The following is a 25,987-nucleotide window of genomic DNA, read 5'->3' as shown; positions in this document are numbered from 1 at the left end:
ATGAATCTGGTACAGGTATAGGAACCACATGGAATAATACATTCTAAAGAAAGTGAGTCTAAAGAAAGAAAGTGGGTTACTATTATTCAGGAAAAGGGAATATGGTACAATATTTTCCAAGTAATAAGAAACAGATGGGATGGGGCTATCCAGAGAAGGTAAGTCATGGCATACATAATTCATTCTGGGGCAGTACTATGCAGATACGATAAAGTACAGGGCAATACTCCGCAGCTAAATGACATCATATGAGGAAGTACTCTGTAGATAAACTGATTGTGAGATGTTACTATCAAAATAACAAGAGTCACTAGGGACAGTGCTATGCAGATAAAGTACATTGTGCTTGGTGTTATCCCATGTGGAACAATAGCATCCAGGTAAAGGGAAACATGGGACAGTACTCTCCAAACTGTGGGAAATCCCATAATAGCGTATCATAGCGATAAAGTGAGTACTGATCGAGTAAGTTGAATCATGGGCTTTCCATTCATCCTAATGGAACCTTCAATGTGACTATCCAGGTAGAGCAAATCGTAGGATAGCCTTGCCCAAAAAAGTAACTCATGACTAAGTTCTGTCCTGGATGACACAGTGACACTGCCAGTAGAAGTATTATTTCACATTTCTGTACCCAGGTTCAGATGTTAGCTGTGTGCTCTTCACATTTTCGTTGCAGAGGAGGTTCACTAGGTTGATTCCAGAGATGAGGGGTTAGACTATGAGGAGAGATTCAGTCGCCTGGGACTGTACTTGCCGGAATTCAGAAGAATAAGGGGAGATCTTATAGAAACATAAAAAAATGAAAGAGATAGATAAGATAGAGGCAGGAAAGTTGTTTCCACTGGTAGATGAGACTAGAACTAGGAGGCATAGCCTCAAGGTTCAAGGGAGTAGATTTAGGATGGAGATGAGGAGGAACTGATTTTTCTAGAGTGGTGAATCTGTGGAATTCTCTGCCCAATGAAGCAGTGAAGGCTACCTCAGTAAAGGTTGGATAGATTTTTGCATAGAAGGAGAATTAAGGGTTATGGGGAAAAGGCAGGGAGGTAGGGATGAGTCTGTGGCCAGATCAGCCATGATTTTAATGAATGGCGGAGCAGGCTCAATGGGCCAGGTGGTCTACTCCTCCTCCTTTCTCTTATGTTCTCCCTGTGCACATGCTTCCATTGGGTGCTGTGGCTTCTGCCCACGTCTCCAACACATGAGCGTTGGTCACTGTCAACTCTCCTTGAGTAGGCGGGTGGTAGAATTGATGGGAATGTAGGCAGAACAGGTTATAGGAAAATTTGGTGAAGACAGGGTTTCTTTTCCAATCCCACAAAGATCTGGAATACTGGTAGCTCATGAGCATTCTTATTGGTGACTGAATATCAGGCCTGGGGACTTGCTCACTCTGAAGTTAACATTGCCATCCCGAAGGAGATACCAGGCACCAGGCAGGAAACGGCCAGCTGAAGATATCCAGCAATGACTGCACTTTCTTCTGAAAGGACCATCTAAAGGAGGAATATAAGACATGGAATGGGAATCACAGGACATACTGCTCTGATGAGGTTAATCATATGACTGCATCCAGTTAAGGGAACCACCTGAGATAGTACTAGACAAGGAAAATGGATGGTTGGTCTGCACTGCCTAGCTTAATAGAAACATGTTGAATCAAGTTACTGAGGCAAAATGAATCCAGGACTGCATAATCCAAGAAAGGAGAGTTAAATGAGACTGTTAAATGAGAATTCCAGCAAAATGGGCCAAAAGAAAATGCTGCCCAGTAAAAGGAACTGTGGGACAATTGTTTCCTGATGAAGCGAATCATGCAGAAGCAATCTCAAGAGACACCACTATCCAAGGGAATAAATTGAAGGAACAATATTGTGCGGGCGAACAATCATAGGATAACCCAGGTAAAAGGAATAACATAGGATTGTGCTACCCAAGTGAAGGGATTTCCAGCAGTAAATATGATTGGAAGGGTGAAGTTTTGTCCAGTCAATCCTGCACATTTCACTGTCAGCATGACACCAGTTGTTTCATGGAGTTTAGCCATTTAATCCCCCAAGAGATCTTTCTGTATAAATGCTCCCTGATTCCCAAAAGCAATCTACCCCACACCTCCAGTACTGAGCTCTGGACAGTGGAATTTACTCACACAATAGTCCCATCAGTCCAACTGTTTAGGGACCACCAAACATGAGGCAACTTCTGTCTACACTGGTCCCAGGAACTTTCAGTTCCATGATCCAGGCATCTATATGCCCACTGCTGTTTTGTTTGTAGAATTAATTAACTAGAGCTCCCCTAAACAGTCCGGAAAAGGAAGTAATGCTTCATTATTAAGACTACCATTTTCATCCTCGTATCTGCTACTCATGCAAATTAGTCGCAGCAGTGCTGGCATTACACTCCACTAGACCTGTTGTGAAAACATGTAATTCTGCACACTGAACAGCTTGGAAACAACTCCAACATCCTGTAATTCTTCTGGCCAATTAATATTAACAAGTAAATGAGTACATTTATTGGAAGTTATTTTCTACTATATGGTTCATTTTATTCATCCATGCGTTTGCTTGTGGAAGAGAGGTACTGGCATTTCAATTACTTTGGCAAGCCATGGCAAATGAGGCCAGTGCAGAAACTCCAAGCTCCCAGAGCACTTACAGAGCAACACAACAGCACAGTGCTTCAGGAGAGTGTGCTTTCCCCGGGACACTGAGGCCCTCAGATGGAGCTTCAAGATACCAGGGTTAAATGGCCTTGTTGTATTTCTATGTCCCTATATCATGGCAGTGATATAGAGAAAAAGTATTTCAGCTAATATATATCCTTCAACCAAGATTACTAACAACAGATGATCCTTGATTATCTTACTGGTGCTTATGCGATCTTATTGTGTATGGTGTTGGTGCGTGGCCAAGTGGTTAAGGCGTCGGTGTAGTGATCTGAAGGTCGCTGGTTCGAGCCTCAGCTGAGGCAGCGTGTTGTATCCTCGAGCAAGGCACTTAACCACACATTGCTCTGCCCTGCCAAGCTGTATCGGCCCTAGTGCCCTTCCCTTGGACAACATCGGTGGCGTGGAGAGGGGAGACTTGCAGCATGGGCAACTGCCGGTCTTCAATACAACCTTGCCCAGGCCTGCGCCCTGGAAACCTTCCAAGGTGCAAATCCATGGTCTCACGAGACTACCAGATGCCTATATATATAGTGTATGAATCACATGCAGTATTTTCTGCATTACAAACAAAGACTATATTTCCAAAGCATTTTAAAATTATATAATTTTGGAATGCACTGAAATCTCTTCGGATCAATTAAGATTTTTGATATCAACAGATTGTTTATTTGTTCGTTTATTGATTGATTGATATAGGCCTTTCTGGCCATTCGAGCTGCACCACCCAGCAATTCCCTCGATTTAATCCAAGCCTAGTCATGGGACAATTTACAATGACCAGTTAACCTACCAACCAGTATATCTTTGGACTGTGGGAGGAAACCGGAGCACCTGGAGGGAACCCACGCGGTCATGGGGAGAAGGTACAAACTCCTTACAGGCAGCAGTGGGATTTGAACCCAGGTCACCTGTACGGTGAGGCGTTGGGCAAGACCACAAGTGAATTTAACACCCGGGGACAAACAAGATTTTCATCAATATCACAGAGTCACAATTTCAGGGAAAAAAAGTTCTTCCTAAATCAAAATTAAAAATATTGTTATCAATGAAAAAAATAAAAGTAGCAAATGTTGACTTGTCCGAACTTTGTGAATAATAGATACAGACACAGGAGAGAGTTCTATATTTGTAGCATGGTTTAAATATGTACAATCAGCAGTTTCAAACATCACATTGCAACCAGCCTATCTGCTGCTACAAACAGCTCCATACGGAAGTAATCACTCCCTCACATCCATTCTTCTCTGTACCCATGAAATTATACAGAGTATACAATACAGAAACAGGATATTTGGCCCAACTGGTCTATACTAACATTTATATTGCACACCATTTTCACCCCTCACCCTGCATTTAACCCTTGCATCTCGGCATTTAATTTCTTTTTCTTTTACATATTAAATGGGTCAACTTAACTAACTACTCCTTGAGCTAACGCTCTATACTAAGCTCCTTTTGCGTGAAGAGATTTCTTTGGAATTCCCCAATGGAGATATTAGAGACTATGTGAATATAAAACACAAACTAATTGATTGAGTAAGTATTCACCCCTTCTAATATGATACACCAAATCATCACTGGACAATGAACCCAAGCATAAACCCAAAGCTACACAGGAATGGCTTAAAAACCACAAAGTTAATGTCCTGGAGTGGCCAAGTCAGAATCCAGACTACAATCCAATTGAGAGTTTGTGGCTGGACTTGAAAAGGGCTGTTCACTCGCGATCTCCATGCAACCTGCCAGAGTTTAAGCAGTTTTGTAAAGAAGAATGGGGAAAAATAGCAGTGTCCAGATGTGCAAAGCTGATAGAGACCTGTCCACACAGACTCAAGCTGTAATTGCTGCCAAAGTTGCAGCTACTAAATACTGACTTGAAGGGGGTGAATGCTTATGCAATCAATTATTTTGTGTTTTATATTTGTAATTAATTTAGATCACTTTGTAGAGATCTGTTTTCACTTCGACATGAAAGAGTCTTTTGCTGTTGATGTGTCAAGAAAGCCAGATTAAATCCATTGTGATTCAATGTCGTAAAACAATAAAACATGAAAACTTTGGGGGGGGGGGGAATACCTTTTATAGACACTGTATATATAAAACTCCTGGTGTTGGACACCCCCCCCCCAACCCCTCTCCTCACGTGGAAATATTTAAATATTTTCTTTTAAAAACTCCTTCATAATTTGAACAACTGCTATGAGCTCAGACATCAACCTGCTCCTTTCTGGGGACCTAAGCCCAGCCTTTCTCAACAGACATATCTTCAGTTCTGTTTCCAGCCTCCTGTCTCCAATGTATTTTACAAATACTTCTCCGATCCTTCAAGAGCTTTTTGGGCTCCTTATCTAAAAAGGATTTTCTGGCACTGGAGAGGGTCTAGAGGAGGTTCACAAGAATGATTCCAGGATTGAAAGAGTTAATGTATGAGAAGCATTTGATGGGTCTGGGCCTGTATTCACTGGAGTTTAGAAGGATGAAGGGAGATCTCATTGAAACCTATCAAATGTTGAAAGGCCTAGAAAGAGTGGACATGGAGAGAATGATTCCTATAGTGGGGAGTCGAGGACCAGAGGGCACAGCCTCAGAATAACAAGGAAGTCCGTTCAGAACAAAGATGAGGATAAATTTCTTTAGCCCAGAGGGTGGTGAATCTGTGGAACTCATTGCCATGGATGGCTGGGGAGAACTAATCATTGGGTATATTTTAAAGTGGAGGTTGAATGGTTTTTTATTAGTAAGAGCGCTAAAGGTTATGGGGAGAAGGCAGGAAACTGGAGTTAACAGGGATTTTAAAAAATAGCCATTTTGGAATGGCAGAGTAGACTCGATGGGCCAAATGGCTTAAGTCTGCTCCTACGTCTTATAATCTTCCGGTCTTATTATATAAAAGCCCATGTCTGTATAGGATGTAGATTATCTTAATACTGACACCAATTCCATATTGCACTGAAAATGTAAAAGGCTTTTTGTTCCTGCCCCTCCATTCACCAAGGTCATTGCTGATCTTCTGCCTCAACTTTATTTTTTTCTGCATTATCCCCATAACCTTCCCTTGGTATCCAGGAATTTGACATTCTTTGTTTAAAAAAAAATGAATGACTGAGGTGCCACACTCCTCTGGAATAGAGAGTTCCAAAGATTAGAATTGAAATTGGTTTATTGTTGTCAGATGTAATGAGGTGTAGTGAAAAACTTGTCTTTTCACTGTAAAATGACAGAAAGTTTACAATTCAATGAAGACATTTCTTCTCATCTTAATTTTAAATGGCAGACTCCTTATTCTGACACTGTGACCCTGGTTCTGCATCCTTCAACAAGTGGAAATATCCTCCCTGCATCCAGCCTGTTGAACACTGTAAGATCTAATGGGATAGAAGATAGAACATAGGATAGTACAGCACAGCAACAGGCCTTCAGCCTATGATACCCGCACATAATCTGTATCCTTCCATTCACTTCACGTTCCTGTGTATGAATACCTCTTAAATACCACTTTTGTACCAGTGACCACCACCACCACCCTTTCACCTTGAAGAAATGCCCTGCAATATTCGGCATTTCTACCCTGTGAAAACTTCACTATTCACACTACCTTTGCCTCTTATAAACAGGCTAGATCAACCTCCTTTCATTCTTTGAACCTTGAGAGAACGCAGGCCTCGTGCTCAAATCTTACTTCATTTCAAACCCACTTCGTAGGAAGCACAATGATGCCTCTAGCCCAAATATACTCTTGAAAGGTAAGGAGACTAAAACTGTGTGCAATACTCCTGGTGCAGTCTCACCAAGGCCTTATGTAATTCCAGTAAGACAAATCTACTTCTCTACTCAAATCCGTTCATAGTAACTTTCCATTTTCCATTTGCTATACAGGGATACCTGTGTGTCTTCAAAGGTCAACTATCCCAATATCTCACCTTTTTTAAAATAAAAAGCAGCTTTTCTGTTTTATGCAGCAAACATTTTTCCTGTATTACATTCCATCTGCCAACACAATCCTGGACAAAAAGCATTGAATTGACACCACCTTACATGGATTCAGTGCAGAACAAATAACCATTCTTTTTGCTGTAAGATTCAATGATTGTAAACTAAGGTTGCCATGAAATACCGAATGGGAATTATAGCTATGTATGAAATTGATTTCATGCCCAAAATAAGGATGGCTGCATTGGAAATAAGTGGGAAAGGGGAGAAAGTCTATTGTCAAATGTCCATTCAAACTGGTCTCCCTGCCCTGCACCTGGTGCAACCACTAACATAAGCCATCTCCTTGTTGAATACATCAACAGGTAGGCTGGAACTAGGCTTCCACCCTACTTATCTTTGGCACATATTGATTATCAACACCTTGTGGACATGATGGCATGAAAGTATTGGGGTAGCAGTGTTAGTATCCCTCAAGTTCAGCAATGAAAGAATAGTCCCCAGGAAAACCATCTCCTTACTCCAACTGGTTCACATTTATTTGGCTCCTGGAATCTGGTGAGATTCTCTTTTGCCAGTTTTAGGCCTCTGAGTGTACTGCATCGCCATCACAGTGTTTTCGAGTACAGCGACAGAATCCATCTCAAAACGCTGGAACACCTGTTCCCTGGCTAATGAAGGACCCCCAACCCAAGAAAGCAACTCAGTTGGGAGCTGAAGTGGGAGGCAATGCATTGTCAAAGATTCAAAGATTCCATCACCAAACATCACAGCACCAAGGAGAATTCAACTGCAGGCAGCTTATTTGCCAAGTATAAATGTGACTAACTCTTGTCATTGTGAAGTAAAACAACTGCAGTCCTCAAGGGGTTAATATTTTGACAAGAGCTGTCAGCACAATGGGAAATTGCAGCTTGAGGTTGTCCTCGTGGCATTGGGCCTGTCAGTCGCAGGCTGAATATCTGAACCTCCTCACAAATGCTGACATCGCAGCTCGGGTGTTAATGCGCTGTGAGCACTGACCTTTGCCTTTTGCTAGCTGGAAACAGTAATGCTCAACCGTGCAGTATTGATGGCCTGGTCAATGGCTTAACTCAGCCGGATGATATTTGATAAACACTCGGTGTGAAGAGGATATTGAGGGTGTTCAGGACAAGAGGACAGCTCCAAATTGTATCGCTCTCAGCTGCCAGCTATAATGGATTGAAAATTGAGAAACACTTTCTTTTCCAAGGAAGAAAAGGAAGAAATTGAAGTGCACATCCCACACACTATAGCGGTCTCTGAGATATTAACAAAATCATTCAATTTGTAGATACACTGGATTTTTCAGCATGGAAAAAGGCCATTCAGTCCAATGAATATTTGCTAGCTCTTTGTAGATCAGCTCAGATTGTCCCAACTGTCCTGCAAAAGTCTGAGCTGCTCTATTTTGACAGTTCCTCTTTAATCTGTTAAGATTTTCAGGCAGTGAATCCTAAATCAGAAAAGATCATAGAATTGATTTGTTCTGATTTAGGATTCACTGAATCAAATCAAATAGAAATGAGAATTCTCCTCATCTGCCATCTGATCACTTGGGCAATTCTCTTATGCCTGTAGCATCCCTTTGCCACTGTGGGAACAGTTTCCCTGGATTTTCTTGAACAAACCACTCCTTATTTTGAATATATTGTAACCTTCACTGTTTCACTCACAATTCCAACTTTGCTCATCTATCTCATGATGAAAGACAGGGCTGCTCAAATTCACAAAACGCAGCTTGGTACTGCCTGGGCTGGAGGTGGTGTGATGAATGGGGAGGGTACATTTCATCCAGTCACTTACTCGCTACTTCCAGGGATGCATTTCTGCTGACGGCCTCCCCAAGATAATTCCTCGCGAGGCACACGTAGACGCCTTCGTCCGGCTTGCTCCTCCGGCCGTGTACGATACGCAGGAAGAAGAGCGACCCGCTGGGGAGCAGCATGCGATGGGAGCGAGAATCATCCTTGTCAGTCTCCACTCGCTCTCCATCCTTGTACCATTCAATGATAGGTGTGGGCCGTCCCTCAGCTTTGCAGTTCAACGTGGCTGGCTCCCCCTTGGAAACGATCAGATCTGAGGGATGCTCAATGACTCGGGGTGAAAAATCTTCCAGGCGTAGCCTAGAACCTGAAAAGAACATAATATATAATGTTATATTCTATATATTAAATATAATTAATATATGATAAAAAAATTTCCATTGCAATTGGCCGATCTAATGAATTCTCTTGATGCTGACACTAGAATCCTGTTGATAATCGCCACAATATGTTAAACCCCCACCCCACCCCCAGCATAATCGCCAATATATAATGGTGCTGGAATTCTCCAACAGATGTTGGTGTGACAAACCCACCTCCGCAAGAACTGCAGCCAGTTCAACGAGTTGGCCCAACTTCATTGTCCAGACTACTGAGGGCTAGGCTGGAGATGATGCTTTGAAGATATTATTCACACCTCAACTACAAATAACATCAAAGGAACATCAACAAGGAGACCTTGGGCTTCTCACTACTGGATGCTGCTTCATATCCAAACCTATGCTCTGCAAATGATCAGTGGATAGCAATAAGGAGTAGTGATCACAGTGGTCGACCCCAGCTCTTGGGTCCATGGAGTGAAAAAATCCCTGCTGAAGAGCATTATCATCAAGTACAAGACACGCAGCTAGAAATCACCAAAATGTTTGCCATTTAGTGGGCCATTATCAAGCTTTTTTTATCTTTAGGAACAATGGAAGGAACTGAGAGAGGTAGGGCTTAGGGTGTACTTTCTCGAAGATTGGAGCAGGTGAAGACAGTTAGAAAAGAAATTACAGGCCTTAAGGCCTAGGCCGCTAGCCAGCCAATGGTACAGTGGATTCAGCACCAGTCTTCGAGGTGAATGATCCAAAGTTCGAATCCCGCCTGCTCCTTGCACGCTTTCCAACTGTGCTGGGTTGAGAGTTGAGCTAGCAACTCGGCCTTGTAAAAAACAGTCACATGCTACAGAGACAGCAAAAATTGCTGCCTGATGCACCACAAGGCATGAAAAGGAACAACAACAAGCCCTAGGCCACTGAAGGCAGGATTACTAGTGGATCAATGAAAATCCTAAAGCTGTAGAAAATACGTGGCACGTTTATGTACCAGGTTGCTGCCTGGGTTAGAGGTATGTGCCATAAGGAAAGATTGGAGAAAGTAGGGTCGCTTTCAATGAAGTGGTGGAGACTGAGGGGAGGTCAAGCAGTTTATCAAATTATGAGAAGCATAGATAGAGCTGGTATCTTTTTCCCAGGGTCCAAATATTTAATATCAGAGGACATGTATTCGAAAGATCATCGTTAATGCCTCCACAATCTCTCCAGCTACTTCCTTCAGAACCCGAGGGTGCAGTCCATCAGGTCCAGGAGATTTATCCACCCTCAGACCATCAAGCTTCCTGAGCACCTTCTCAGTTGTAATTTGCACGGCACAAACTTCACTTTCCTGACACTCTTGAATGTCCAATATACTGCAGACGTCTTCCACTGTGAAGACTGATACAAAATACACATTCAGTTCCTCTGCCATCTCTGCATCTCTAATTACAATAGTAATTTCGAAGTAATTACTTCAGTCAGAGTGTGATAAATCTGTGGAATTTGTTGCCACAAGAGGCTGTGGAGGCCAAGTCATTGGGTGTATTCAAGGCAGAGATAGATAGGTTCTTGATTAGCCAGGGCATCAAAGGGTATGTGGTAAAGGAAAGGGAGTGGGAATGACTGGAAGAATTGGATCAGCCCATGATTGGATAGCGGAGCAGACTCGATGGGCCGAATGGCCTACTTCTGCTCCTATATCTTATGGTCTTATGTATTTAAGGTGAGGAGGGGTAAATTCAAAGGAGATTTGCAGCACAGGCTTTTCACACAGAGAGTGCTGGGTGCCTGGATTGCATCCAGAGATAGTGGTGGAAGAAAATCGGATGCAGCTATTTAAGAGGCTCTTAGATAGCCAGTGAATGTGCAGAAAATATAGGGATATGAGCCATATTCAGGCAGAAAGGATTAGGTTTCATTAATTTACAGTAATTAGTTTGGCACAACATCGTGGGATGAAGGACCTGTTCCTGTGTTGCATTGTTCAATGTTCTACGGACAAGTTTAAGGAAGGAGAAAGATAGGAGACCAGCCAGGATTTATGTGACAACTTACATTAATATCTCTGAGCTTCACTTGGCCTTCTGCTCATATGGAGGACAGTGGTGGTCTCCATAGTTCAAGATGACACCAGCATAGAAGACAGCAGGAGAACTACAAAACAATTTTGCTTATCATCACTCCAACCCAATTAACACGTTTGTGTTAAAATTTGGGGAAAAAATGCCAAAGGCAGCTCACAGTGATCTGCCATGGAATCAGAAATTCTATATCTCCAATAAAAGTTTACCAAGCATCTTAGCTCAAGACTGTTAATTGTGCCACACTGCCATCTTAGTCCTAGCTGCATTTACTGCTATTTTTCCTTGTTATAACTGGGACTGACTGCCATGTGTTTATCTCAGTTTTGACTCTAGCTAACAATATCAACGTATAATCCATTTAATGTGAATCCCGCTATTATGACAAAGAGATTAATCACCTCACAATCAGCTGCATTTATCAATTCCAGCACTAGAGGATTTTACAGGTTTATCAATGGGAAATGAAGATTCTGTCCTTAAGAATAATTCCCCTTATCTCCCAGAGCCTGGTTCTTTCACATAAATACATTTTTATGCTAATATCGTCAATTTAATCATATCGTAACACAGCATATTCACTCATAATGTGCCCTTTTCAAGAAGCAAATAAAGTCAATTACTGAAAGAGTGAAGACTTTGACAGCTCATCAGATCCTTATTATAATTTGGCCTCTGCTATCATGTGGGCAATTTTTGAAGCCCACTGGTTTGCAACCCTCCAGAACCTCCAAGAATTAAAGACTAATCTCTGGGATGCTATAACAAGCAACTTCAGGAGAGAAATCGTAGTAAAATTGAAAAATAGTGGCATTTTCTTCTGTCTCTTTATTATAGAAATATTGCTGATGGCATGAAATGCTATTTGACTGACAGTCAAACGTCACACCTAATTGGGAAATTAAGAGTCTGTTGTTATGGGGAGGCAGTGTCTGTCTGGATAGCAGGGGCAACTAATAGTGGAGGGGTGTTTGGAGGTAGAAGAGCATGTGATAAAAGCTCTAGGAACAAGTCCAACTAGAGTTGGTAGTACTACTCTGTATGGATTTGTTGTGCCGAGTCCAAAACCACAAGCAGTAATTTTATCAGCAAACTAGGTCAGAGTGTGGTTTAAACTGAGTTGTAGAATCTTGAAGGAGCACACCCCAGAACAAGACGTTTGTGGCAATGCCAACTCCCTGACAGGCCTGAAGAATTAAGTTTTACTCATTCCTCATAACCTCACACTCGAAATACTTACTCTGTTTTTCTTGGAAGTGTAATTTCTCCACTGGAAGCAGGCACATCAGGAGAGGGATGCTGAGGGGGAATCATGGCTGTATTTCTCAACCCCAAAGGGCTCCCCACCTGCACTCATTATATCAATTCTATAATGACAGCATTCAGTCCATCAAATACACTTCGGACCCCAGGGGAACAATCCACCACCATGGGTCTCTGTACCCATGAAAATTATTCTCACTTGCACATGCCCTCAACTCCTTGTTTGATTCTTTTTATCGTTAACCTACACAGGTTCACCAATGAATCCAGTATCTGGGGCGCAGACTTGCTCCCCAACAGGCATCCTCCAACCTGCTGCCCAGAACGTATATTAAAACTGAAAATAACGTGAAGATATCTGTGAATAATCTTGAGACACCAACTTGGAAGCTGCCAACTAACCAGGATTGTTATTTTGCCATGGCAGATAAGATGTTTACCTCAACTGGATCAGATTAACAGGAACGTTACCCATCTGGGCCAGTGCATAGAAAAATGCACTACAGGTTGTACCAGTGAGTACCTGTCTACACAGCAGCCACTGAGTGCAGTTCCTCCCGAGGTCATGACAGAGTTCCATTCTGGAGAAAGCAGCTGCCCAGCAATATACTTAAATAAAAACATAGGCGAACCACCTCTAAGAGGACCACAACCTTGTTGGGTTTGGAAGCTTGTGTGTCTCAATGAAGAGGAGAGCTACATTGGCTGGAGTCAGGGCTTTATGCTTTGGCTCTTGGTACGGTCATTCATGTCAAAAAGGTCAAAGGGTAGAAGCCAGACTAAGAGTGGTCTACTGGTCCTCCAGGTTTGGGGGTTCAGCTCAGGGCTAACAACCCTGACTGGTAAAACAATACTGTTACAGAAACAGCAATGAAGAATTCTTCTTTTTCTGAGTGTGACAGTATTCCTGAGTCTCCAACTAGGGCTTGCATGATTGACAGTAGTGAAAACTGAGACGAAGCTACTGACATGACGAAGGAAGCCCTGAACAGCACCAGGGATGGAGGACCTTCATTGCTGCCCTAAACGCCAGCGGCGTAATGGGCAATAAGTATAGGCCAACCAGGGGCAATGTGTAGTTAAACTACAGCATTTTACTCAACCATTCAAATCTTGCCACAAACTGAGTTCCCACACGGCATGAGATGTCTGAATCCCTGCACGAGCTAAAAAATCAACCCCACTGGTCTCCCAAGCACTTATCCGCATATATGGGCTGTACATGTGTCAACTATTTGTGACCTGGGGAGGAAAGGTACATGCCTACCTACACAACAGACACTTTTGGCATGTGTTCTACATCCAGGATTCCTGAGGATTCTGAACATGGCATTATATTGTGGTTTGAGCTTTATACTAACAATTATGCTCGATAACACATCATCGGTAACTATCCTTTTACAATTACACACTCCACCCTCATAGCCAGTCTCCCGGTTATAACACTCTCTCTGTTGCACAATCCACCCCCATTCTCAGACTCTTGGTAATGAGACTGTACTCAGTTACACACCCACTCTCATTATCAGCTTAGTGGTCACGGTGCAGTTTGTGCTTTCGATCTGTAATCTGTGCATACCCCACCATTTAAACTAATTGGATAGAAAGCTGGCAAGGGTGCAACATTCACATTCCTGACATGTTCCGTCAGGGTACAGCACTTTTACTTAGACTACTGAAGACGAGCAATTACTCTCTGCCTTCTCCCTGGTATACAAGATCCTAGGAAAAGAATATTTTGAACTGAACATTTTTCCACCATTTACTTTGCCTCGTTTTAAGAGGAGTAATGAGAAGCTCAAATTCTCAGAAATATGAACTCATGGATCCCTATTTAACAAGTGGCTCAAAAAACAACAGCACTAGTGAGGATAACTCTGCCCCCACAAGCTCTGTGTACAGGGACACTGAGTCAAGGCTGGTGTAATGTCCCTAAAGAGTCAAGACTGGCCGAGAAAGTCAGAAAACAAAATGTGCCCTATCTTCCACTGGGTAAGTGGATCTGGATCAGCTGTGGATGATTTGCTGCTCATATTATCAGCCCCTTCTCCAACACCACTATGCAATTAACTTTGCTGTGCCGTCTTTCACCTGCAAAGGACAGCATTTCACATACTGTGATTGAAATGTGCAATTAGCTCCCAAACTGCAACTACACCTACAAAAGGAACAACTCTCTCAACAGCTTAAGTGTGTTACGATCAAGTACGCGAATGACTATGTGCCTCAGATTTGAGGGCTATCTCTTAATGTTCCAGTTAATTGCTCAGAACATTTTCAGCATCTCAGACAGAGTGACAAAGCCCCTCTTAACCCACTGCACACATTGAACATCTGCAGTTCGCATGAGATTAAGATAATAGGGACAGGAGTTGGCCATTCAGTCACACATGCCAACTTCATTATAGCTGAGTTGTGTGTCAACTTACCTATTAGTTTCAAATCCTCTGATACAGTAACGTAGCAATTAGCACGACACTATTACAGCTCGGGGCATTCTGGGGTTCAGAGTTCAATTCCGGCACCTTTCTGTAAGGAGTTTCTGTACGTCCTCCCCATGGAATACGTGAATTTTCTCCGAGTCCTCCAGTTTCCTCTCACCGTCCAAAGACATACCGGGTAGGCAAATTGGTCATTGTAAGTTGTCCTGTGATTAGGTTACGGTTAATCAGGTTTGTTGGGGGTTGCTGGGGCAGCATGGTTCAAAGGGGGGTAAGGGCCTACTCCATCCTGTATCGCTCAATAAATAAATATCCATACTACAAGACTCAATTGATGTCAATATTTAAGTGAATTACTTCAGTATTCTGTGGAAGCTTTTCAGATACCTTCTGCCCTTCTCTTTCTCTCCTCAGCACAGATCACCTCAGTAAATGGATGCAACACACACAAAAAATGCTGGTGAACGCATTTTGGAGACCTTGGGTCTTGGCCCTAAATGTCAACTGTGCCTCTTCCTATAGATGCTGCCTGGTCTGCTGCGTTCCACCAGCATTTTCAGTGTGTGTTGCTTGAATTTCCAGCATCTGCAGATTTCCTCGTGTTTGCGTCCATAAATGGATTCTGCTTGGTAGTGACAGTCAGGGTATGAGATGTAAAAATTGTGGTGCATCAACCAAGGCCAATGAAGCAGCATTCACAAGTCAGATCAATAGTTCACTCATCTCTCTGCAAATCTTTAACTCTCCTTTTTTCTCTACTCACTAATTCAACTGAACAGATTTGCTTGTCTTGAAAAATGCTGCTCTATAAAATGTATCTGCTTCTCATGTTTCATTTTGATTCAGATGGTACCCCTGGTTGCCAAGAATTCAGTATCGTGGGACCTCCAACACTTACCATCATGGGACCTCTAACACTTCACCATCGTGGGGGCTGACAGAGTGGCTGCTGGCACTTGTATACCCTTGGGACATCAACAGTTCTTCCTGTATACTTTCACTCTGAATAACAAGGACGGGAAGGAGCCCCAGCTCATATCAATTCCCTTGAATTAAGATTCTGTTTCGAACTGATTATTCCTAAACTCTACCTTGATATTTCAACATCAAAGACTGAACCCTTTCCGTGTAAGATTCAGAACCAAGCAGTGCTTTTGATCAGATGGGAGGGAGACCCGGTTCATTTGGGGGAATGGAAGGAAAACACTTTGTTTTACCTATTCTTAGCCACAATCCAAAAGGTTTTTTCCCCCCATTTGATATTTCATCTGCAGTTGTTTTCTTTTAAATTTGCATTTACTGTAACAATCTGACTGATTACATCTTCCAGTCATTCACAACCTCATGGATGGGTGCCACATCTCCCCTTCAGATAAAGATCACAGGGAAAGGCTGACTGAGTGGCAGGACAACATTGTTTATTCATTATAACTATTAATTATAACAATTATTCTCTGTGTGTGTCTGTATGCATGCGCATATGTGAATTTGTGGCTGCAGAGTTATGTGTGTGCATGTACAGACCCTCCCCAGGCTAAGGCTCCTGGGAACTGTTTGTAGCCTGAACAGTTTACAAGTCTGAAATGGGGCCGCAAACTGATTTCCCACAAAGCTAAAGCTGCCTGTTGAGATGGGCTGACCCATAAATAGTCTGGAGGAGCATTTCAAATTCATTTTGACAATTTTAATAATAAAGCTGATATTAACAAATGATATTCTTTTGAAAGATTTTACTGCAGCTGAGTTTTTAAATCCTACTGATGGTTTTCTATGTCTATATACTACTAAAACTCTCATGCTCTGTCTGTCTGTTTGTGACCTCCAATTAGCGCAAACGGTGCATTACAGCAGCACTTTTTTTGGCTAAATCGAATTAAAATGCGCTAACTTACAGAATGCAGGCAAAGTTCAGGGTTATATATTCCTATAAAATTGCTCATTCGCCAAAATCAACAGGCTCCCTTTTAACCCGAGAGCCGACCGGCTATCATGGAAATCGGGACGCGACAGCCTGACGCATGCGCACGGCCAGTCTCAGCAGCGACATCTACCGGAGCAAAAGGGCAGGGCAGCTCTATTTCGAGCGGTCACATTCTGCTAATCACCATCAGCATGTGCAGGATTGGAGCAGATCTAACTGCCACCCGTCTATAAGAGATAATTAAATCTTATTGTAATGACATACTTCGAGACACCCATAAAACCCTTTGCTGCAGTCAAAGGACAGCGGTGACTATATCACATCCATTTAGGAGGGCACCAACCACATCATCAAGAATAATCACAGCATCCTTTGGTGTTACTGCTTCGTATCTTCTATCCAGCATTAGGGTAAAAAAAAATGGTCAGCCTAATTATGCCACGTGGAAAGGGAAGGGGGACATTATGGTCAAGAGATGACACCAAACGTCATCGGGAAGCGGCAAGAAGAGGGAGAGAACAAGAATCGGATGAGGCCAGGGCTGCACGACTCCAGGACCAAAGAGTCAAGACAAAAAACGATGAGAGAAGAAGAGACAGAGGAGGAGACGCATGCATGTCTTCAGGATCAGAGACAAACAACAAACAGCAGAAGAGATGAAGAGACTGGGGATGAAAGGGCTGCACGTTTCCAGAATGACAACGAGAGGCACAAGGGTGGCAGAGCAGCACTCACAACACGCTGGAGGAACTCAGCAGGTGAGGCAGCATCCGTGGAAATGATCAGTCAACGTTTCGGGCCGGAACCCTTCGTCAGGACTGAAGAAGGAGGAGGCAGAGGCCCTGTAAAGGAGGTGGGGGAGGATGGGAAGGAGAAGGCTGGTGGGTGCCAGATGAAAAACCAGTAAGGGGAAAGATAAAGGGGTGGGGGAGGGGAAGCAGGAGGAGATAGGCAGGAAAGGTGAAGGAGGAATAGGGGAAAGCACAGTGGGTAGTAGAAGGAGGCGGAACCATGAGGGAGGTGATAGGCAGCTGGGAGAGGGGGAAGAGTGACATAGGGATAGGGGAAGGGAGGGGGAGGGAATTACCAGAAGTTGGAGAATTCTATGTTCATACCAAGGGGCTGGAGACTACCTAGACGGTATATGAGGTGTTGCTCCTCCAACCTGAGTTTAGCCTCATCCTGGCAGTGGAGGAGGCCATGTATGGACATATCTGAATGGGAATGTGAAGCGGAGTTGAAGTGGGTGGCAACTGGGAGATCCTGTCTGTTTTGGCGGACGGAGCAGAGGTGCTCGACGAAGTGGTCCCCCAGTCTGCGTCGGGTTTCACCGATGTAGAGGAGGCCGCACCGGGAGCACCGGATGTAATAGATGACCCCAACAGACTCACAAGTGAAGTATTGCCTCACCTGGAGGGACTGTTTGGGGCCCTGAATGGTGGCAAGAGAGGAGGTGTAGGGACAGGTGTAGCACTTATGCTTACAGGGATAAGTGCCGGGTGGGAGATCCATGGGGATGGACGTGTGGACCAGGGAGTCACGGAGGGAACGATCCCTGCGGAAAGCGGAGAGGGGTGAAGAGGGAAAGATGTGCTTAGTGGTGGGGTCCTGTTGAAGGTGGCAGAAGTTGCAGAGGATAATGTGCTGGATCTGGAGGCTGGTGGGGTGGTAGGTGAGGACTAGGGGAACTCTGTCCCTGTTGTGGTGACAGGAGGATGGGGTGAGGGCTGAAGTGCAGGAAATGAAGGAGTTGAGGTGAGGGCATCACTGACGACGGCAGAAGGGAAACCACGATCCTTAAAGAAAGAGGACTTTTGAGATGTCCTGGATGGCACATAAGCCAGAAATGATGCCATCAAAAGTGTCCTTCGTTAAATGAGGAGCAGCTATATTTGCTTTGCTATGCGTCGTTCTTCTGTAATAAACTGAGGTTTTCTACTTCAGTTTCCAAAGGAAAGCGATACCAATGGCATTCAGGAGAATTTAATGTTCATTCTGGTCACATCAGACTGCACTACCCTTCTCTCAAAGGGTGCCCCAACAGGTCACCCTGTTGTCTAGTATTAACTAAAATGTAGTCTTCTTAGGTTCAATGTGGCAAAATTCCAGCTGGTGTTGGGAACCCTGCAGCAGCCGGCAAACCCTGCTGATCTCCCAAACACTCGTTGGAAAGCCATACACAAGTCAGGCATTCTTAAACTGGGAGGACAGGTGTGTATATATGTAGATCATTATTCATTGTCTCAAAACTGGATGCAATCAGTTGGCACCACAATCTAATCAGTTTCCTGTCTGATACACAGACACCTCCCTAAACCTCCAGACAAATTCTTACCAGCTAATCGATTCAAAATTTGATGAAGTTGACCTCAAATTGAGAGATTCTTTTATCATTGATACCACATCAATGGGTGGGGACTTTCTCTCTGAGATTCTCTGTTGGTGATTCATGAACACGTTCCCGATGGTTTTCGATTCAGTGGAGTGTAAACTTCTGTGAAACACAGCTACGATACCCATGGGAAGACAAGCCACCTCAAACCTGAACATTGGCCCTTTTAATGTCTTGCACTTCGGCAGAAATGAAAAATGGTCTCTTTTATTTTGTTTATTCTGTCAGCACACAGTGGTTGGCATAACGCTTTACAACACCAGCGATCAGGGTTCAATTCCCAAAGCTCGCTGTAAAAAGCTTGCATGTTCTCCCATGACTGTGTAGGTTTCCTCTGGGTGCTCCAGTTTCCTCCCACATTCCAAAGACATATGGCGAGTAGGTTGTGGAAATGCTATGATGGTGCAGGAGGCATAAATAATCACAGTTAAGGACTGCCTCCATGTTGGGTGCTGACACAAACAATGCATTTCACTGAATGTGTCCGTGTTTCAATATACCTGTGATAAATAAAGCTAATCTTTTACTTTCTTTAAAAAATCTTTCATCAACTCAGTACTTTCCAGGAGTGACGAATCCAATTAATCAGCAAGTGATGGGTTGAAGCCCCATGATCAACAGCGACATTGGGAGAGTGCTACATTTGACCATAGTGCTGTTCTTGAACAGGTTTTGTGTCTGCTTTGTCAGATGAGGACACGGGGAATTAGTTAACATCAAAGGTATAAAATCAAGGCAAATGGCCTTAAGCCAATGTGGTCATTTCCTACAGGAAGCATTGCAGTCAGCATGTCCGTATTCAGTCCCCTCAGTCAGCAGCATAATAAAGAGCAATTAATATGATTTTAGCATCAGTTATTGAAGGATAAATATTGGTCAGGACACTAATAAGAGTTTCTCTGCCACATCTAGAAATAACACCGATATATTCTCAATAACTATGACTTCAACCATGAGCAACAACCTGGCACTCGACGTCAGTAAGACGAAAGAGCTGGTTGTGGACTTCAGGAAGAGTAAGATGAAGGAACACGTGCCAATCCTCATAGAGAAGTGGAGAGAGTGAGCAGCTTCAAGTTCCTGGGTGTCAAGATCTCTGAGGATCTAATCTGGTCCCAGCATATTGATGTAGTCATAAAGAAGGCAAGACAGCGGCTATACTTCATTAGGAGTGTAAGGGGGTTTCGACTTTTATGTTACTGCGGAGGCTAATTAAAATAGCGTCTTTGTTATGTTAATCTTGGGAATGCGGCTTTGTTGTGTTAAACGCTGAGAAAGTTTGCACTAACAGTTTGTTTTTGCTTTAGTGTGTGATAAGAGAGTGCTATTAACCAATTGGGATAGTTGTTATGGTTTTGGTGTATTTGAAGATACTGTATGTGCGGGGTTTTGGGGCAGAAGGCGGGAGAGCGAGACAGAGGATGGACGAGGTGCTGTGAGTCCGCTAACGGGGTCGGACCCCGAGCGGGACGTTCGGCAAGGAGACGGAGACGGACTCATGTGGAGCGTCTGGTCGACCACCGTTGTTGGTCCCAGGCGGCCGGTCGAGGTGGTCCGAGGGGGTCGCAGGGTGAAGAAGAAGGTCCTTGAGCTCCAACGGTTTTGTGCACGAAGAGATTAAACTTTGATAAGTGTGGCGCCTTTTATTTTCCTTTTGTATTTTATTCTCTTTTAATTATATAGGTCCAGTAATATCTATAAACTGTAAATCATTTAATTGCATCTGGTGTATTGTTTGTTATTTGGGCGGGGTGGGGTACCTCACACAGCATCCACACAAACGAATTATCCAGTTTGGCGGGGCCGAGGCTGTTTCCCTAGACGACAGCGAGCCGAGCGACCCTGAGGGTGGCCAGGGGGGCTACATTGTGGGGGCTTTGTCCGGGATGCTTGAGTCTGTTGGTGTGCTGTGTGGGTGCCCTGTTTAAATCTGTAATGTGTGTCTCTGTGGGTTATTTGCTGTTGATTGCTGTATGCGTTGTGGGTGCGGTCTTTGTTCGAGTTCAGGCTGGCATTGACGAGTTGGAGGTGGCACTCGGGGCTGTCCATGCGGTTGGGAGAGAGAGGAAAGAGTGGTCTGATTTGGAGGTAGAGTCTGCAAATAAATGTTCTAGCTCTGGCAGGCTCCGCCTGGCACTTGGGATAGTGTCCACCCCAAGAGGGGCGGAGACTAGCGAGTCGTCGGCAGGGTGGAGCGGATCTCTCAGTTGTTAGATGAGTGGCAGTGCTTGGTTGAGGGAGAACGACAGGGATTGGTTGAAAGTTTGAGTAGGCGGGCTGGTGACGGTGTTAGAGCTGTCAGGTTCACTTACACCGTAGTGACAGCTGTCAGTTATTTGAAAGAGGGGGGAAAGTTTTCAGTGTGTCTTCTCTGGCGAGGAGGGTGGCTAAATTGCTTGCAGTGCCAGGAGGATCATTTCAGGGGATCAGTTGTTCAGCTGATCAGAGAGGTGTCGGGAAACTTAGTGGAGGCCCAGTGGGAGAACGGCCTGAGGTCTCTGGGGAAGCACGTTCCCAGCAATGTACCAATGAACTTCCGAAAGGAAAAGACCCTATTCCTGAAGGCTTAGAGGGGCCACGCCCCAGGATGTCGCTATGGATAGAGGGAAGCGATGCTAAAGCTATCCTCAACCCCGGGGCACAGATCAAGTTGTTGGACAGTTCGTTTTACAACCGGTGTCTGAAGCATTTACCCTTGACAACCGCAAGGGCACCGGAGACTTTGGGTACTAGTGGCAGTAGTTATCCAGAAGACGATGATTGGTTAATGACCCTGGAGTTCATGGAGGCATTTTCTGGGCACCCAGCGTGTCGAGTTGCTTCTGAGGACGTGTGTAGCAGCCTTGAGCCAGTACCGAATTTAAACGAGACCCAGCGGTGGTACGGCTTGGGGAAAGTAGCTGAGGGTGAGACCCTCTTAGTAGATGCTCCGAACCACCACGAGGGAGGGGAGTTGACCGCTGAAGACACCTCAGTGAGAGAGAGGTCGCAGCAACTGGACCCTGGCGGCGTGGAAGATGAAGGCAGCGTGTGTGTGGATGATGCGACGTGGTTTAATGTGCTGCATCTGAGGGGTGGATGTTGCCAGATCCTGAGGAGTGCGGCTGTTGAGCCGAAGATGGCCTTTACTAGTTCCCTAGGATTCTTCCGATCCGAAAAGATGCCCAAGGGCATATCCGGAGCCCCTGCATCCTTCCCGTGGGGCATGAGGAAGACCATGGGGGAAGTGAAGGTGTGCGGAATTTTGACGTATGTGGATGACCGCCTAGAGCTTGGATTCGCCTGGGGGAACTATGAGGCGAGGCGAGTGGCTGAGCCCAGGCGACCGAAGCGAAGTGTCAATTGTGGAGGAGTTTTTGGCCAGAGGAGTTTGGTGCAATGTGAGGAAAATGACCCGACATACCAGTTGAACTTCCTGGTGTTGGGACAGACGGTGGTGGACCGGGGGATGGAAACCCAGGTCGTCAATCTGAATGAGACACAGGGAAGAGAGGGGATTTGCACCGCACTGCGGTCATGTACTGATGAATTAATCCAGCGAGAAGAAACGATGACCCACCTTCGAAGGGATCAGCAGAAACTCAAGACGTCCATTCAGAACAGATTGGAAGATTTACAAGTTGGGAAAGATCAAGGAAGTGTTCTGACTAAGGTCAACAGAAAACCGGGAGCCCAGGGAAGGGAGTTTGACTACACTCCCGAGGAGGTGAAGAAATGGAGGACAGATCTCGGAAAAGGGAGGCGGACGCTTGAAAGGAACCTGAAGATGACTATCGCGAGTTTAAGTGAAGTGGAAAAACTGAAAGTTGACCTGGAAGACGCCCTCAGGAAGAAACAACCGGAGGCTGAACATTCTTTAACTGCTGCTTTTCAGGTCAGGGTGGAAGAAGCTGGTGGGGTAACTGCGTCCCAGATTGAGATGGCCAGGAACCCTGAGTCAGAACTGCGGAGGCTGTGGCAAGAGTTGAAGGAGTCCCCGAAGAAGCTGACGTCTCGACTGCAGGAGGCTGAAGGGGTAGCCCCAGCTAAATGTTTCAGTTTGGAGAAACTCAAACAGCAGCTACCGATCGAGGGAATGAGGAAGGATACGGGTTCGAAGGATGATGTGCTGCACATGTGGTACATGCTGCCTTTCGCTAACTTCCCCGTGATTGAGGAAGAGACCTTTGGCCCTTCTCCCATTGAGTCAGGTGTAGTGGGAAGGGCTAGCTGTGGGCAGTCTGAGTTATGGCAGGATCAGGAAGGAGGAGAGGCGGGGCCCCGGACACGGGACAGGGGGCTCCGAGCTGTAGTGGTGGCCTGAGTGAGAGAGGAGTTGGCAAGCAGGCCCGAGGTATCCCTAGTAGTGTCTGAACCTTTTGGGTTTAGGTGAGGGGGTACGGAGGTCTCAGAGGGTTAAGAAGCTCCCAGATAGGTTGGCCTATGTAGCGTCCGTGGGACGGGCGTAAGGTCCACTGTTCGGGGAGCACTGTCACTGTGTTTATGTGTGTGTTGTGTGTCTGCAGGACTGGTTGGCGAGTTATTTAGCAGTCATGAGGACATGACTTTATTTGGTGGGGGGAGAGTGTAAGGGGGTTTCGACTTTTATGTTACTGCGGAGGCTAATTAAAATGGCGTCTTTGTTATGTTAATCTGGGGAATGCGGCTTTGTTGTGTTAAACGCTGAGAAAGTTTGCGCTAACAGTTTGTTTTTGCTTTAGTGTGTGATAAGAGAGTGCTATTAACCAATTGGGATAGTTGTTATGGTTTTGGTGTATTTGAAGATACTGTATGTGTGGGATTTTGGGGGAGAAGGCGGGAGAGCGAGACAGAGGATGGACCAGGTGCTGTGAGTCCGCTAACGGGGTCGGACCCCGAGCGGGACGTTCGGCAAGGAGATGGAGACGGACTCATGTGGAGCGTCTGGTCGACCACCGTTGTTGGTCCCAGGCGGCCGGTCGAGGTGGTCCGAGGGGGTCGCAGGGTGAAGAAGAAGGTCCTTGAGCTCCAACGGTCTTGTGCACGAAGAGATTGAACTTTGATAAGTGTGGCGCCTTTTATTTTCCTTTTGTATTTTATTCTCTTTTAATTATATAGGTCCAGTAATATCTATAAACTGTAAATCATTTAATTGCATCTGGTGTATTGTCTGTTATTTGGGCAGGGTGGAGTACCTCACACAGCATCCACACAAACGAATTATCCAGTTTGGCGGGGCCGAGGCGGTTTCCCTAGACGACAGCGAGCCCAGCGACCCTGAGGGTGGCCGGGGGGGCTACAGGAGTTTGAAGAGATTTGGCATGTCAACAAATACGCTCAAAAACCTCTACAGTTGTACCATGGAGAGCATTCTGACAGGCTGCATCACTGTCTGGTATGGAGGGGCTACTGCACAGGACCGAAAGAAGCTGCAGAAGGTTGTAAATCTAGTCAGCGCCATCTTGGGGACTAGCCTACAAAGTATCCAGGACATCTTTGGGAAACGGTGTCTCATAAAGGCAGTGTCCATTATTAAAGATCTCCAGCACCCAGGGCATACACTTTTCTCACTGTTACCATCAGGTAGGAGGTACAGAAGCCTGAAGGCACACACTCAGCGATTCAGGAACAGCTTCTTCCCCTCTGTCATCCGATTCCTAAATGGACTTCGAAACTTTGGACACTACCTCACTTTTTTTAATATACAGTATTTCTGTTTTTGTACATTTTTTAAATAATCTATTCAATATATGTAATTGATTTACTTGTTTCTTTATTATTATGTTTTATTTTATTTATTTTTTTTCTCTCTCTCTCTCTCTGCTAGATTATGTATTGCATTGAACTGCTGCTGCTAAGTTAACAAATTTCACGTCACATGCCGGTGATAATAAACCTGACTCTGATCTCACAAGTAATTATCTCATGTCAAGAGCTCTAGTATTTCTGTCTGTGTTTAAGAAACTTGATAAAGTGCTGTAGAAATACACAGCCATTTACTTGACAAAGTATCTTAATGAAATATTGTACCACCAATAGTGTTTCCTTTTCTATAGCACTGCACTGGAGAGTGACTCAAGCCTCTGGAGTAAAACTTGAACGAACAACCTCCTGATTCTATGTCAAGAAGCACTAGTATCCCATTACTTATTAAAGGACAGCAGGAGCTAAGTCTTGTTATGTGACCAAAATTTCATTTTGAGATGTTCCGTTCGTGCAAAACAAAGCTTTAACCAGATATCAAAACCATTGCAATTCCAAATAATATTAAGTACTCAGAGTGGCCTCCAAGAGGACCACAACCCTGTCCTGTGTGCATCAATGACCCAAAGAGCTATGTTGGCTGGAGTCAGGGCTCTGTGCTTTGGCTCTTGGTAGGGTCACCCATGCCAAATGGGTCAAAGGATAGAGGCCAGACTAAGAGTGGTCCACTGGTCCTCCAGGTTTGGGGGTTGAGCTCAGGACGAACAACCTTAACTGGTCAAAGCAAAATTGATATAGAAACAGCAATGAAGAATCCTTCTACCTTTGAGTGCAATGGTATTCCTGAGTCCCCACCCAGGACTTGCATGACTGATGGTAGTGAAAACCGAGAGGAAGCTACTGACACGATGAAGGAAGCCCTGAACACCGCCAGAAATGGAGGACCTAAATGCCAGTGGCGTAACAGGACGTATTTAACACACTTCAGAGTGGGTGAAAATCTCTTAACCACGTGCTTTAGAAGGTTGTCTTCCTGAATTCAGCTGGAGCAGGAAAAAACTGAATTAGAACTGAAATGGCTGAATTTCCCTTGGCTAATAAAGAATTAAGATCCAAACAATAACCAGTAACTGCTGTGGGAATATGCCTCTCTTCAGGGGTATTAATTGTTAGTATGGGTAGGAGAAGGGGGGAGATAACCAATGAAGCTTGATACTGTCTTTACCTAACCTTCACTTTCCAGCTACGATTCAACAGCAGGAATCAGTGACTGGTTCACCCTCTCGGTAACCTAAGGTCACTGAAAACAGCTGCAACATTCCCACCTCCAACACAACTGGGATGACCCAGCATGTACGGACTCAGTGCCAAGAACCTTCTAGTCTGAAAAACTTAGTAGTGATGCATTTACCTGGTATTTCAGCTGGGAAATAGTTCTACCAGTAGAGTAAGGATGTATAGTATTTTATCGAAAG

The 25,987-nt window shown here is 44.6% G+C and overlaps 1 protein-coding gene across 5 annotated transcripts in view; it reads right to left on the bottom strand.

Moving 5' to 3' along the window:
- Positions 1 to 25,987, bottom strand: part of robo3 (roundabout, axon guidance receptor, homolog 3 (Drosophila)) — a 345,220-nt gene that overhangs the window by 277,508 nt on the left and 41,725 nt on the right. For all 5 annotated transcript variants that reach the window (XM_072238366.1, XM_072238370.1, XM_072238367.1 and 2 more), the window contains exon 2: positions 8,435 to 8,761. In XM_072238366.1, the coding sequence (XP_072094467.1) occupies positions 8,435 to 8,761 (327 nt within the window). The remainder of the gene's footprint in view (positions 1 to 8,434; positions 8,762 to 25,987) is intronic.

The sequence above is a fragment of the Mobula birostris genome, chromosome 20 (genome assembly GCF_030028105.1).
Source record: "Mobula birostris isolate sMobBir1 chromosome 20, sMobBir1.hap1, whole genome shotgun sequence".
NCBI lineage: Eukaryota > Metazoa > Chordata > Chondrichthyes > Myliobatiformes > Myliobatidae > Mobula > Mobula birostris.
The sequence above is the reverse complement of the archived record's forward strand: the minus strand, read 5'-3'. Positions and strand labels throughout refer to the sequence as shown.